Source organism: Hippocampus zosterae, chromosome 12 (assembly GCF_025434085.1).
Source record: "Hippocampus zosterae strain Florida chromosome 12, ASM2543408v3, whole genome shotgun sequence".
Lineage (NCBI taxonomy): Eukaryota > Metazoa > Chordata > Actinopteri > Syngnathiformes > Syngnathidae > Hippocampus > Hippocampus zosterae.
The window spans coordinates 17858810-17874632 of NC_067462.1; the positions used below are offsets into that span (position 1 = coordinate 17858810).

The window sequence follows — 15823 nt, forward strand, 5'->3', positions numbered from 1 at the left end:
AGTACTGCATGTACCCTGCAATTGGTTGGCGACCAGTCCATCTAGAAAACATATAAGGGCCGTTCACACGGCACACATTTGCTCCCACATTTGAGGTGGGTCAAATTTGGTCCGGTATAAGCTCTTTTCCGGGGCTACGCCGGAGCTAATTTGCACGTGTAAACGCTCTACTGGGGCAGCCCCGGACCAAATCTTGCCGTGTGAACATCCCTATAGATGAATAAATAAAGGACAAAGTGAGTAAAAAATAAACTTGAAATTTATTGTTTGTTAAAAGTGACGATATGTGACGACTTCGGAAGCACTGTCCATTCACAAGGCCTGATATCACTGAGTGGAAGAGTCTAGCGGCGTCGATACAAGATGTCCCAGGAGCTCCTCCACTTGAGCGCTCGCAACTGACTGGCCGACAGCTCTGGGCTCCCAAAGGTCAAAGGGCTGAAGGCGTGGTAGGACAGGAAGACACACGCCAACATGACAAAAACACACACCAGCAACACACGGCGGTGTACGTCCTTGCTGCAAACACACACACACACACACACACACACACACACACACACACACACACACACACACACACACACACCTGACTCTTCTTATTCTGCATGGTGAAACTTTGATGCATTGTGGTTTGTTTCGAGCATGGATGCAACAATGATGCTAATGCTAAGCTACATTGCGTGTGTGCATGTGTATGTCTGTGTGGAGTGAGTAAGACGTGCATATTTGAGTCTGTATGCATAACTGTGTCTGTATAGTGAGTGTGTGTGTGTGAGTCTTTGTATGTTCGTGTTTGTGCACAACGTGTTTGTGTGTGTGTGCACGTGTACCTGAGCAAGTGTGTGTACACATGCTCCAGCAGGGTGGCGCTGAGCAAGTGTAGAAAGATGAGTGCAGGCAGGTAGTGGTACAGGAACAGATGTTTTTCCATCAACACGAACGGAACGAAGTTCAACAACCAGCCGCCACCGCACAATACGCCCAGCGATACGAAGCGCTCCCACGCAGCTATACACACCACACACATTTAAACGAGGTGCACGGGTTGTTTGTTGGTTGATGTGTGTGTGTGTGTGTGTATGTCTACCATCTGGTAAATCTTTGATGCCCCGCCTCCTCCTCAGCAGGTAGATGGCTGCCATGACGTGATAGACCAGGAGGCAGAGGTGAGACACACCCCATGATGCTGGATTACCAATCAGATGGATCTGAGCCTGCCACAACACATGCAGGTTACGATCTGTCACTCACCGACTCGGACTCACTCATTCATTTACTAACAGTACATTAATAATCTCTCAAACACACACACGCCACAAAAGCGCACGCATACACAATACCAACAACACTGTGCGCATCTCACGTTGGTGGAAGGGTGGAGCCAGTAGGCGATGTTTGTTTCCATGGTGAGCCAGTCCAAAGGGGTGGAGCTATATTTGTGCTCATTGTCTTCCTGTTTCACCGTCAGCATCCTCCACTGGTGGTGATATCACAGCATGACATCCCCTTCGACGACGATGTCATGTTGCGACATCACCTGCGGTGACAAAGACGCACCTGAACCTCCAGAAACTTCGACCACAGAGAAATCTTCCTGTTCACGTCAATGTGCGTGGGGGAATGAAGCTCCGCCTCCCTGTCCTTCTGCTCCTCACCTGCAGACACAGGGTCATTCGATGCCAAATCATCCATTGGGTCAATTTTAATGAAACTTGCTGTACTTGTAAAGAGTGATGGCACAATGAGAAATTTAAAACATTAGGTCAATCGTAGCACCAAATCTGATCGGCACGGACAATCTGATTCGAGTAATTTTACATTTTGATTGATAATTTAACCTTGAAATTGACCTTGTGGATCACGTGACATTCACAGTGTTTTTCAATGCAATCTCTTGCTTCTTCTCTAAAAAATTTCAGAGACACTTTTAAAAAAAAATTTGCAGCAATTAGGAGTCAAAGTATCCATCTCCCTCAGATTTGCAATGCATATTCAATGAAAATTGAATGCATATTCAACTTCAATGAATTTTGAATGAATATTCAACATTCAATAAATACTTACTTCCAATGAATATTCAATAAATGCAGCTTTGTGCATACACATCAGCGTCAGGGACATTAAATTTCAACACAAAAGGGTGTATAGTGACGCAGGCTGCCCTCTGCCACTGTTATCTAAGAAGTTGACATACTGACCGGTGAAGTGTTTGCGTGTCTAAAAGAATGTGAGAGTTGAGTAAGCATACTGGTCCCATATCTGTGCTCCTCCACTGTCCATGTCACTCCACTGCTGTGACCTTTAATCTTCTCTGCGACAACCTCCATCTGACCTGACGCCCAGTCTGGAAGCGACAAGCCACTCAACTAACACGCACACACACACACACGCACACACACACACACACACACACACACACACACGCACGCACGCACACGCACACACACACACACACACGCACACGCGCACACGCACACGCACACATGGGGGTTTGTGGGAATCAGGAGGAAATGGCAGCGTTGTGTGTGAGGCGGTTTCCTGTTATTTACCTTGAGGACTGCTGACGTGTTGACATGAACCAAGCGAACCTCTGACAAGATCGTCTTCCACACCTCGGAATCATCCTCACGGTTCACAATGTCCTCAAACACATCGTAATATCAATGTTGTGATCAATATCGACATCACCGTCATCTAAATTTAAGATTGATTTTTGCACATCATATTTAGTTCAATCACATGCTGTGCAAATTGCCTTTTGCACTGCCTTGCCCGCTGACATCTGGATTTTGGCTTGTTTTACTGACACTTCTCTCTAAGCAGCAAGGTCATCTTGCATTTGTGTTGACAGAAGTGTAAAAGCAAATCAATTCAACTAATGCTGGTTATTAGTATGTTACATTGAACTTATAGCAGTTATTTGGGAATCATAAATGTTCTGTAAACACTGTATTCTGATTAATGCAAAATAAGTAAGGTTAGTGGGGCTGCCATTTTGGCCTTGCACTGCCCTCTGCTGTCGATTAAAATTGATGTAAAACTGCCCTAGGGCTGGGGTGTCAAACTCATTTTTGTCGCAGGCCAGATTTTAGTTACAGTTTCCCTTGGAGGGCCGCAATGACTGAAAATATATAAAGAAGTCAAGAATAGCAAGTATAAATAATAAGTTTATTCAACTATTGTTTAAGTTACCTTAATGAGGGATTTTATTGCAAACCCAATTAGTTCCTGTGAGATGACTTACCACTCTCCAAAGGTTTTGGGCGGGCATGGACACATTGAAGTCGATGTAGCCCGACACTTCTTGGGCATGGGGGCTGACAGGGGCTGCGACGTCATGGCTGCCGCACACAACAAAACACACAGTTAAGTCCCATGCTTGCGGGCGTGCCCAAACGCGTTGCAGGATAACAATAACAATTACCTGTTGAGAAATCGCAATGTCATTCCGTGAAGCAGCTGGACCATGTCGCCGTGACGCACTGTACGAGGAGGATGGCCAACGGCGAGGTCGGCCCTGATGCAGGTGACGCACACATGATTGACATGTTTACCTTGACCACCGTCCACCAGGTTCACCTACTTGTCAGCGTTCTTGACGATCCACCAGTTGTTGACGTCCTTGAATGCGTAACAGGTCACCTGCTGCTGATGAGAGCTGCCGCGACCGTTCTCATACCTGCACATTTATGCAAGCGCGCACACACACACACACACACACACACACACAGATACAAACACACACGCACAGACACACATACACACATCCACGCACGCACGCAGGGACGGACATTCAGATTTAGCGAGATGCCACCTGAGGGGCTGCTATTCCCTGTGAGCTGGCTGGAGGACACCTGATTGGATAGTTGGCTTTGTGAGAATGCAGCCAGCACGGGATAGGCTGGGAGGCAGAGCTTCTCAAAGTCACCTGACTACCATACGCAACCTCCAGGGGCTGACCTTGCGTGATCCGTGACAGACCTCCCTGAGTGATGCAATCAATCAATCAATCAATCAATCAATCAATCAATCAATCAATCAATCAATCAATTCGCAACATATGTTTTTCAGTTCGGGTGTGTGTGGGCACACACATGTGTATGAGTGCGTGCATGTATGAATGAGTGTGAGTCTGTTTATGTGCCTGTGTACCTCAAGGCTGGCTTGGAAGGCGGGGCTCATCAGCTGGTCATGTGGTCCAGTGCGGTGCAGAAGAGTAAGGTGCAGATAGAAGCAGAGAACGTACAGCACGGCAGGAAGCACCAGCAGACACACACCACGACACACACACTCAAAAAACACACTCACCTAACACAGAAACATACTAAGGTGTGTTTTAGTGCTTCTGGGGATGCTCAGTGTGAATTTGCATGTGTGCACTCACGCCGCTCACACGAGTGTCACTAATCATCTTCCAGCAGTGCACACAGGCCACGCCTACTAGCAGTAGGTAGGAGAAGGCGCCCATGTACTTCACCCTGAATATGCAAACACATGCGCACAGGTCACAGCGCGTGTGTGTGAGTGTGTCTCTCTGTACGTGGATGTGTATTTCTAACCCGATGGCGGCAGCGCAGGACGTTCCGGAGAGGAGGAGCCAACTGTATCTGACAGGCCAGCTATGAGGTTAGAGGTCAGAGGTCACAGCATGTCCTCCCGGCAAGGTTTAGAGGCAGCAAGGGTCCGGACTCACCTGCTGCTGGCACGGTAGAAGCGCAGGTACGACAGGAAGGACAAGAGGATGAAAAAAATCAGGATTGACTCCAGCAGCATCAGCCGCGATTGGACAATTAGAGCGTTGTCTGCAAATAACAACAGTGACACATCAATTTACTATGCGTGCCTGTGTGTGAGTGTGACATATGTGGTTACCTAGCAAAAGCAGCAGCGCTGCTCCAAACGCTGACATGTGACCAAAGCCCAACTCCAGAGTCACGCAATATGCCAGAGGAATGCACAACGCTCCGCACACTGCCGGGAGGACACGCAGACTCCACACGCTTACACCGCATGGGTACTCTGTCCCCCAAAACAAACACACACATGCAATCAATGATGCAACACACACACACACACACACACAAGGAGTGTGTTGTCTGACCTGCTCCTATTCGGTTCCATGTGAAGTTTCCATCAAATCCTCCCAAGTAGGCTGCAAAATGCGCACACACACATTCACATCAATGACACACACACACAGACACACACACAGAAAAGTATTTTGGTCGTCATCATAACCCACCCCCCAAGGCCAGGATCATGTGACCAAGTGGCGGTCCGCTGTCATCAATAAAGAAAATCCTCTTCATGTAAAGAGACACAAATTGGCCGTAGTAAACTTCATCAAAGCTGCACACACACACACACACACACACCCGCACACACACACACACACACACAGACAGATGTCCCATTATAAGAGATTGAATGTATATTAGATCTGATATTGCGAAGTGTGCTTATTAGAGTGCTGCTTACACAACGGCGTTGGGGTGCGCAATGCGGTGCACCCGGGTCCAGAAGGCGAGGAGAGACACCAAGACCAGAAGCAGGTCCACGCGGACAGTCACCACCAGGGGGAGCCACAGTACCATCCTCAACACTACACCAGTTGGTTGGTGAGAAATTAAAGAGAAAAAAAAACTTACACTGCACTCATTGACATGCAGCCGTGCCTTGAAATGCGAGTGAGCCGATTTATAATATTTTCAAGATACGATTCTTTGTTTGGCAGCTTTTTTTTGCTTTGATTTGCAAGCGTAAACTTCAGATAGGATAATGCAATAATACATATACACAATAAGTATAGATTAAGGTTCAGCGATTTATCATTTTAAAAATCGAAATTGTGCTTCAATATCACATGATCTCAAACGTCTGATATTTGCAGTGCTCGTGACTGACTTAATATCAGTTGTTCACTAATTTCACGTATCAATGTTGGCACACCATTCAGCTCTGAGCTGCTGCTTGCGAACTGGGGAGAATATGAACACACTAATGCGCCACAGTGAGGCTGCGCTTGCTAGCTAGAGTGGCTAAACATCCTTGTCTCTGTGGCGGTAAATAAGATGCAGTTATAATCAGCATTAACAGTAAAGGCGGATGAGGGGTACATTAAGCATCCAACACTGAGCATGAGGGAAAATAAGATGCCGATCACAATCACTGAGATGATGTGTCGCCAAATACCAGAAAAAGTGCTTTGATGTGTCGTTCACTTTTCACAGAAATGTGGCTCGACCTACGTTTCAGCAAAGAACAACCAGCTATGAACAACAAATTAGGTAAATTAATAAGTGTCAAGAGGGTAAATTTGTGTTTGTTTGCTCTATTTTGAACAATAGAGTGCAGCGTTAGGAGATCTTTACAATGATACACCTCAAAATAACATTATCTTTGTTATTAAATCAATTTTGCCTTGCTAAGGAACTATATTTATGTTATTTATTTTATTGTATGACATTGCAGGAGAAAAAGTTGACGTATGTCAATTAAAAAAATGCAAAATTTGAATGAAAACAGAGAGAAAAATAAATCTGATTCTGTTTTCTGTTTTCGCAGGAAATATTTATGTGTGACATTTAAAATAACTTAATACTTCAAGTTTCATTTTTACACTAAAGTTTATATCACCATGGGTATCATTACTGTGAAGGCATTTAAGTTATATGCATTTTTGGGCTATATCGCCCAATTCCCACCTTTGCCGAATGCAGCATACGTTAATTCATTCTTACTGATTACTTTTTCATTTTTTTCTTTTAACATTTGTTGTAATGTCATGTTATTTTTTCAGCTCTTTCTTTCAGTTCTTCATTTGTAATTAAAATGTTATGGTACTCTGCAGTTTAGTTCTCTGTACAGATGCTTTAAGAGTAGCAGTTTAAAAACTCTGCAGGAAAAAAAGCGATAATAATGAAGATGGTAAGATACGAAAAATATATCGTAATCTTTTTCGGGGCCATTTTGCCCAGCCCTTGCGTTTATGTATGTAATTTAATTAAATTAATTGTTTTCACGGGTACTGTATATCTGTACGTTCACTTCAGAACAGAGTGAGGGTACGTATGTCACATCGGTAAGAATTCATTTTTGCTTTAATACGTCTGTAGTTTTCAGCCGGTACTTTACTTATACTTCAGTAAAAATAAGAACAATAATAATGTACTTCTTCTTACAGGATTATTTGATACAAACATCTCTAGTTTCATTTGGGATGGAAACATGTTCTTTTGGCATCTGTGTGAGGGATGTATTGATCATTAATAAGTCATCCATCATGACGATAAACCGAATCCAGCCAACAGGTACCATTATTGCAAGCATGCTATTATTGCTAGAGGCTGACGCTGGCTGTCCAAGCTAAAGCTAATGCTACAGCTAATGCTAATAGAAATGCTCACAGTGTGCTCACAGCGGTAGTGTCAAGTCGACCGTGTTGAGCGGCTCATTCTGGCCTCGTAGCAGCAACCAACCGCCGGCCGGTGCAGTTCGGTCCGGTCCGTTCGTGTCTCCTCCTCCCCGAAATCAATGTTAGCTGGGGAGCGACGTTTCCTTGACGATTGATACTGCCTGGCTCACTCACTCGCTGCTCCGGTCGCAAGCCTGGGCGTTGCTAGGGAAACACATACCTGTCAACTTTTCGGAGCGCCAACCAGTATAAACTACCCAAAAAAATCCGTATAAAGAGCAAAAAATCCTTATAACATACCAAAGCATATATTGTCAAAATAACAGCACAGAAACCCCCCACGAAATTTTCAACGATATTTATTGTAGATCTCCATAATACAATGTCTGGTTAATGATATTTATTGTAGATCTCCATAATCCAATGTCTGGTTAATGTCTAATCATCATTCTACTTAGTGGCATTACTGTGTTCAGAGTTGTATTCCGGAAATGAAAGCATTCGAGTAGACGAGCACCGTTCTGGGCAAAAGCAAACGCAACTGCCTGTCAGGGGAAAAAAAAAACAAACGGAAATTTTCAGAATCCGTGTGATTTGTGCGATACGGCCATATACGTAAGATTCACCACAAAATTCGTATGAACTATGGCTAAACCGTATGAGTTGACAGGTATGGAAACAGCAGTTTCGGATTGCGACTTCCTCACACAATCCAAGACTAATCGATAATTACTACGAACAGCATGCAAATTATGACTTCATCAACTTGCTTGATTTTGCATGTCCTATCATTATTCTTGAATGGGTACAGACTCCCCCCCCGCCCCCCCCCCCACACACACACGCGCGCACACACATAGACGAACAACACGCTAACGGGGAGCAAATGGGTGCCATGGGTATGTATAAAAGGAGCTTCCCTGAATTGCTTAGTCATTCACTATCAAAGATGGGGTGAGGTTCACCTCTTTTTGAACAACTTCGTGAGAAAATAGTCGAACAGTTGAAGGACAATGTTCCTTTATGTTGCAAGACATTTCAGTTCAACCAGTGTCAGTAAATACAGTTAGGCGCTGCATCAATCAATCAACAAATCAATCAGTCAAACTTTACTTTTAGAGCAGTTTTCATACATGGCAGTGCAACCAAAAAGGACACAAAACCACATTAACAAAACATCCCACAATAGTAAAAGCAAAGAGTGCAATAATTGTAGAGTGTCCTTGAGTGTTTTGAAAGGTGCTTAAAAATTATATGTATTATTATTATTATTATTAACAAATGAGAATAAGACCAGAAGCTGGGTGCAGAGCATCTCATTGAGCCGTCCGCACTGGAACCAGATCGATGCTGTAGCTCTTTACATGAACTCAACTCAAGTCAACAGTATTTATAGAGCACTTTCAAACAGCCATCGCTGCATACAAAGTGCTGTACATGGAGCAATTTGACATGTACAATAAACAGTGAAACAAATCGGTAATAAAGACGGTAGAAAGCACCAAACAGTAAAACCAAGAACAAATCTAAGTCACGCTGAGTCGAATGCCTAAGAATACAAGTGAGTTTTGAGGAGGGTTTTGAAGATGGGCAGCGAGGACGCTTGCCGAATGTTCAGTGGGAGGTAATTCCAGAGAGAGGGACCAGCGCCAGAAAATGCTCGATCGCCTCTGAGCCTCAGTTTAGTTCTTGGCACTTCTAATAATGTCTGGTCCGCAGACCTGAGGCAGGTGTGTAGGGGCGGAGAGCTCAGACAGGTAAGGTGGCGCGAGATCATTTAGAGATTTGAAAACAAATAAGAGGATCTTGAAAATAACTCTAAAATGTTTGGGGAGCCAGTGAAGGGATGCCAGAGTAGGAGTTATGTGCTCCCTTTTACAAGTACCAGTCAACAGCGATCAGGGCCACATGAGGCAGGGGCACAGCCACAAGGATGTCTTTTGGTCAGTCTTCCCAGAAGGTGGGATTACGGGCAAGGTTAGTAAGGGTGCCAACTCCACCCCATGTTCACTTCGTCAACTGTAGGCAAAACAATTCTAATACATTTGTCTTGATTATTTTAGGTTCATCTTCTTCCATGAAGCTTCATTATACTTACTCCTCATCCTTGTAGACAGTTTACTCAGAAGATTGCAAGCCACAGAGAAAGTGTGAATAACTCTAAAAGTCTGAATGTTTGTGTGTGTGTGCGTGTGCGTGTGTGTGTATGTGTGTGTGTGTGTGGGTGGGTGTGCGTGTGTTAATCCAAGCAGCTCGAGCTGGGGTAAAGCTAACACAAAGTACTGAATCATACATCCTAGCAACAAGCACTTCATGCACTAAACCAAACTGAGGAGGCAGCAGGTACGTCCATTGTCCTTTTCTGAACGAAGTTTTCCACCATTAAGTATATCCTCGGGTCCAGGTACGGAATTAGAACATCATTGATCTTGGAATGTGTGAACTCATTGAAAAAAATGCTCTTTTAGATGAACTAGGAAGTATCACCATGAAGGATTTCTCTCTGTCATCGCTGAGTCGGGGTTGCGGTCGTGTCATCAAAGGGAACGCAAGTGAACATGGTCGCCTGGATGTCTGCTTCACGCCGCAGGTGCTCACATATCAAATTTCATATGAAATATTAGCATGAGAGATATTAGTTTATTCTTGCTTGCTCTGCCCTTATTCAGTTTGGAACGGAACTTGAAATGGTCGTACATGACCACCGTGTAACCCACCAACAATCTTCTGGCTTTCTTGAACGCTTGAAAAAGAAAAGTAAACTGAAACATACAGCAGAGTCTTTTAAGGCATCGTGGTTAATCGTGGGAATATGAAAACACTTGAGAAAATAAGTTTAAAAAAAGGTGAATGTGTGTATTATTCTTTTTTTCCCCTTTCCAAATGGGAGAGAGAGAGAGAGAGAGAGAGAGAGAGAGATAAAATGTATTATTATTATTATTATTATTATTTTCTTTTTCATTTGGGGAGCAATAACACAAAATAAGAGGTGGAGGCCCACTGTCTCACTGTCTTGTTCATCTATATGGTAAATCCATTCAATAAAAAATTATCTAGGCAACAGCAGTTGCTTGTCCCCTTATGACGAGACATCTGGCATTGTAATGATTTTGATATAATGGCTTTTAATGAGGATGTAAAAATGTCATTAAAATATGTCACCCCAATAGGATTACTACATCTGGAAATCCCATGATGCCCTCCTGCATCTGACCAACAGCGGAAGTCTACTCAGAAGTGACGAGTCAACCATCCCGAAGACTTACAGCACTCGCCGGGGACCTCTAGTTCTGTACTCACGAGTACGAATGAGTCCATTCACCATCCCCCCCACAAAAGTCCTTTAACTTTACGAGGACTAAACTCAAAGTTTGATCTCCTGTGTCTACAGGACTTGGTTACGCTAAGAACTGTGTCACAGGTGTCAGACAGGAGGAGGCGGGTCACATCGCACCACATGCAGGAAGTGGATCACCGGTCAGACGCTCTGCTCTTGCAACAACAAAATAATCAGGTAAACAGGCAAGAAGTGACCATAGCCTCTGCCTTCACTTAATATGCAATTCCTCACTTCATGTTGTACATCTGCATAATATAAGTCAGGGGTCACCAACTTTTTAAAAAATGAGAGATACTTCTTGGGTAGAGATTTGTTTTGAGTGTGTTTTGAGTTGACTCCTTGATGTTATCACTTATAATGGTCCTTTAAGTTATTACCTTTATTTGTAATGTAGTATTGGGCATGGAAAGAAACGCTGGGGAAATGAAATCCTTGCAATAACTCGTCGATAGAAAAACAAATAGTAAATACAGCCAGATTTAAGACGAATAAGGAAGACTCTTGAACAAATGATCATGATGATGTAGGTAAGCAATTAATACGAGGTCTTCCTTCCCCTGCTGCTATAAACCTAAATGATTGTATTTGTCAACATGCGGTGCAGGAAGCTCTTCCCACCAATCCTCACCAAAGAAACTGGGAAATAGAAACAAAACGATGGATTGGCAGTCTGAGAAACAGGAACTTGACAGTTTGGGGCCCGCTGTAAATCTCAAGGCTTTAGGTAATTGCCTGGGTTTGCCAAATGCCAGGATATAGTCTGCCGTTTGCCCATAGTCGACCGGGATAGGTTCCACTGCCCTGAAACCCTGCATGGGATAAATGTTATCGAAATTGGATAGATGCATGCATTTTGACTGTGCATGTCTCTGACCAAGGTGACCTTGCGGTTTGCCAGTCCCAACTTACCTCCACTTCCAAACATCCATCGTGCAAGCGTTTCCCGACTTTATGCCACACAAGAACACCACGATCCAAAGCTACACGGAGACCCTCAAGAAACCAACTCCCTTCTGGAGTATCCTCCTGAAGGTAAAACACAAAGTGAAAATCTGCTTTAAACATCCTTATCCCACGACATTCGTCAAAGGAGCAGTATCTGTGCTTGGTGGTTGCGCCTTCTCGGCAGCACGCCTGTACCAGCACAGATTTTGATTGGGAGGAATGTCGTCGCCATTGACTGTCGGTGCTGGATAGACCTGGGGCGCTTGTGTTTTTTGCGCCAGTAATGGGCAGCATTTTTCACAACCCCGATTTGTTCAGTGGCTATGTCAGCGCTGTTGGACAGTTGGCGTTGGTGCGGCTGGATGGATGGCCGCTGAAGTTGAGGATGAGGAGAGAGGAGCGTTGGCGAAGAGCGCCGATGCGTATTTGGAACCGTGAGTTGCCGCTTGGAATTGAAATGGATTTCCATGGGACAGGAGAAGTGAACCAATCTCTTTTTTCGTCAATGGATGCTACAGCTTCTTGTTGACTTTGAAACTTAGCTTGTAGCTGACGTGTGCACATTTTGAGCATGACGTCTCTGATCCACTGGTTAAAGGACACTTTGATTCTCTCCTCTTTCATCTCAAACCGCTTCAAACAACAAAGCGTGTGACGGAAAATTGGTTAGGACTGCACGACTGTCCGTGTTTTATGTTATGTGTTGTGTTTATTATTTTACTTTATGTTAACTGTTTTGTAAAGCGCTTTGTTACAGCTGCCGCTGTTGTGAAAGCGCTATATAAATCAGCATGTATTGTATTGTATTGTATTGTATTATCTGGTTGAACCTTCAAACTGATCTTATATGCAGATGAGAATGAAATGCAAGGAAGTGACCAGAGGGTCCAGTTGGATCTGGTACTTGATCTGCAGACCTGTACGGACCACATAACCCTCGAAGAACCACAACTTCAGGTGATCCAAGATAAGTTTGAAGTATTAGTATATTCTTATTTGTTCCTCGTGGTCATACACCAAATTTAAATTTGTAAAAAAGGTTGACCTTTGACGGTTTCCATTCAATTGATGAAATGGGCTCTTTCAAGTGTCCTTGAGTGTTTTGAAAGGCGCTTATAAATAAACTGTATTGTTATTATTATTATTATTATTATTATTTTGCAGGTCGATGTGTCACATGCTGATAGGTCACAGCAAAACATGACGACTGACTTGACTCTTGTCCTAAGTCCTCAAGATGCCGCAGCAGTCACCCGAGGATCTGTGATTATGGTCAACTCTCAAACCTCAGTGACCAGGATGAACAACAGGAGAGGTGTGTGTGTGTGTGTGTGTGTGTGTGTGTGTGCGTGTGCGCGTGTGTGTGTGTGCGCGTGTGTATTTGTGTGTGTGTGTGTGTGTGTGTGTGTGCGTGCGTGCGCACAGGGAGATGGGTGGTTTGTGGGCGGTGTTGCGTGTGCATGTAAGTATTCCCAAAACAAGACAAAGGGTTACAGGAAATGTCCAAACAATGAATTACACAGTCTTGTTGTCATGTTCCCGCAGAGAATCAGTCACATGAAGAGCAGGAATTAAATACAAGCTCAGGTATTATCTGCAATTCAGTCAAAGCTCAAGTGTATACTGTATAATGCTGTGATGTTCACCCCCAAAGGCTTGCTTCTTCCTCCTCTGAGAGCTGAACCCCCAGTCACTCCTGAATCCTACTATCACCACCCACTTGCTGTAAGTCCATGTTGACACCAAGGGCCCAAATTTTGCACCGAGCACAAGTCTAGCATGAATCACAGTCCAATTATGTGCATTGGTGGAGTTTTGTTTCTTTTGGCATATTACTTGACTTTGCACAGGTAAAGTTGGGCGCCGTTGTGTGCTGTTCTGGGATGTAAGTTGTCTTTTCCCAGCCAATCTTAGAGCCGTGCTTCATTTACATCAAAATCAGAGCCTTAAGTGCATACAGCGCAGAAATAGACTTGCTCGGGTCTGCACATGACATATGCAGGTAAACTGCAAAATCTCCCCTTGCGGCACAGGCAATTGGAGAACGCCTTGCACCTCTGATTGTGGGTCTGTGTATGAAATCTCACCACCACCACCCTAGTCACTCCCATTGCAATAGTAATGGAGAGGGCGGGGGGGGGGGTACTAAAATATGTTTAAGAAGATAATTATTAGAATCCATTCAATGAATTGATTTCTACAATCAGCCAGAGGAATTGTCCCACGCTGGTCTCATAATTATGAATGAAATCTGATCACCAAACATATCCGCATAGCAACAATATTTCTGCTTGATCAAATAAACGATTACGCCACCTGCACTTCGAGTTACACCTGCTTTTAGCAAGTCTAAAATGTAGTCTACTATTTGTAACCAAATTTGCAGAACGCCCAGTGAGGCATGGGACGACCAAAAAAAAATAGTAATAAAAATCACAAACACACTGAACTAGACTATTGCCCCACCATGAAGATGATGATGCACTAGTCTTTACACCAAGCTCAGACTACATTCTGTTTCCAAATTGTTGGATGAGTCAGGGACAATGTAACTAGTTATGTGGGCAACATGGCACCAAACACGGTCCTACTAGACTTGCGCCAAAGATACGTCCGTTTCTATATTTTATTTATTAATAGGTGTACCGAAAATAAAATGAAAATGACAGCTCTCCAACAGTAGCAATGTTCAACACAGCAACATCTAAATATGCTCTGGCTCTATATCAAAGCACAAGCCCAAAGGATTTTCAATGATGACTTCCACAAGTTGTGTTTGACTTTGATGTTTCAGATGGGGCGAGAGGGTCCGAACATTGAAGAAGTCCACCATGTTCAGCATCTGCCTCCTATAGAAGACCACCACGTCACTATGAGGCTTGTCGGCGGCACACGGCGGCGGGACACAGACTCAGCAATTGGTCCAGAGCTACGATGTCAAAAGGGCTCCCGTCACCGCCCCTTGTTTCTTCCTCTGTTACTCTCTGACAAAAAACATGGTGATAAAACATTGTCATGATGGTGTTTTCACTTGACATGTATAAGATTGTGTTTTTCTCGCATATGTAGAACAGATAAAGTATAAAAAGAAAGCACCAGGACGGGACACAACTAGAAAACAAATCTGTGAGGAGATGTTGCAGCATGGGCAACAGTCAAAGAAATCTTCAGAGGTTCTGCTTGGCCTGGTGGATGGTGCATCAAAATTGAGCATTTTATACATATTTTTTAGTCTTTTCCATGTTTATAATTGGATTATTCCTTGCTTTGCTCTGTCCTCTACTCCAAGGGACTCCACCTCCTCCAGTGGGAGTCTTGGGTTGCATTGCAGGATGCAGAGGTCCGGGGAGGCAGAGCTCATCAGCATTTTTACAGAATCGATCATCTGATCTCCACGATTCCTGTGACTCCAGTGACACCAAGAGAAACGTTGTCAGGGGGCTTCTCCCACTGGAGCTGAGGGGTACAAATGCCTATGCAGAACATACTGTAGCGTTACAGATAATAACATGACAAACAGTAAGTAGAATTGCTCATTTATTCATTCATCGTGTGGCCGGTTGACAGATTTGAAGAATGGCCAAGCCGTTGGGTGCATGATTATCGGCCCTGATGGGGAAATTATAAGACCCTCACTGTATGACAACTACCAACTCCTTAGTGATGACAAGGATACAGAACAGGAAGGTGAGTCAATCACTTAGTCAGGGAAAGTCATTTCCGGCGTCATCAAACACAGCAGCGCATCACTTGGTACTGTGTTAGGTGCGTGGTGGGCCCACATACCAGAGACACATACAGAGAAAGTTAACCATTTATTAAACACTACAGATATATGCCGATTGTATTTGACGACAGACATTTGAGCCAATACACGAGTGACAAGTAGGCTAGGGTTGTCTTTTTCGAGTGTATTCAGCATCTGAAAGCTGACATATGCCCCTAACAGCTTTCCAGGTTTTGTCTGCAGATGGCGAGACGTTACCTTGTGTCATTGTGCTGCAACATGAGCACTTGCACTCTGGTATGTACAATAGATGTGTGTCGTGTTTTGATTTTATGCTTTATCTTTCATTCATTCATTCATCTTCCGAGCCGCTTGATCCTCACTGGGGTCGCGG

The 15823-nt window shown here is 44.0% G+C and overlaps 2 protein-coding genes across 2 annotated transcripts; one reads left to right on the forward strand and one right to left on the reverse strand.

Annotated features, from left to right (window-relative positions):
- Positions 1-241: 241 nt before the first annotated feature.
- On the reverse strand, positions 242-7598 carry pomt1 (protein-O-mannosyltransferase 1). The gene is made up of 20 exons (XM_052082947.1): positions 7410-7598; positions 5482-5605; positions 5246-5352; positions 5105-5155; positions 4876-5022; positions 4697-4805; positions 4563-4622; positions 4388-4481; positions 4156-4311; positions 3858-3988; positions 3587-3682; positions 3428-3520; positions 3248-3344; positions 2553-2645; positions 2252-2369; positions 1561-1658; positions 1367-1480; positions 1091-1217; positions 834-1011; positions 242-519 (listed from the first exon to the last, which is right to left on the reverse strand). Exons 2-20 carry the CDS (start codon positions 5595-5597, stop codon positions 345-347), a joined length of 2160 nt encoding a protein of 719 aa, XP_051938907.1. The 5' UTR covers positions 5598-5605; positions 7410-7598; the 3' UTR covers positions 242-344.
- Positions 7599-9641: 2043 nt separating this feature from the next.
- LOC127612065 (uncharacterized) lies at positions 9642-14907 on the forward strand. The gene is made up of 10 exons (XM_052083035.1): positions 9642-9760; positions 9886-10007; positions 10588-10719; positions 10809-10931; positions 11636-11789; positions 12556-12659; positions 12867-13017; positions 13248-13289; positions 13357-13427; positions 14497-14907. Exons 2-10 carry the CDS (start codon positions 9906-9908, stop codon positions 14719-14721), a joined length of 1104 nt encoding a protein of 367 aa, XP_051938995.1. The 5' UTR covers positions 9642-9760; positions 9886-9905; the 3' UTR covers positions 14722-14907.
- Positions 14908-15823: the final 916 nt, after the last annotated feature.

Bases quoted from the DNA above. Each gene is read 5' to 3' on its own strand.
- LOC127612065 (XM_052083035.1), top strand. From the start codon at position 9,906: ATGAAGGATTTCTCTCTGTCATCGCTGAGTCGGGGTTGCGGTCGTGTC. The intron at 12,660-12,866 runs GTGATCCAAGAT...ATTATTTTGCAG, and splicing joins TCGAAGAACCACAACTTCAG to GTCGATGTGTCACATGCTGA. The intron at 13,290-13,356 runs GTATTATCTGCA...TCACCCCCAAAG, and splicing joins GGAATTAAATACAAGCTCAG to GCTTGCTTCTTCCTCCTCTG.
- pomt1 (XM_052082947.1), bottom strand. From the start codon at position 5,597: ATGGTACTGTGGCTCCCCCTGGTGGTGACTGTCCGCGTGGACCTGCTT. The intron at 2,370-2,552 runs GTAAATAACAGG...TGTGCGTGTTAG, and splicing joins ACACGTCAGCAGTCCTCAAG to TTGAGTGGCTTGTCGCTTCC. The intron at 1,218-1,366 runs GTGAGATGCGCA...GTGTTGTGGCAG, and splicing joins GGCTCCACCCTTCCACCAAC to GCTCAGATCCATCTGATTGG.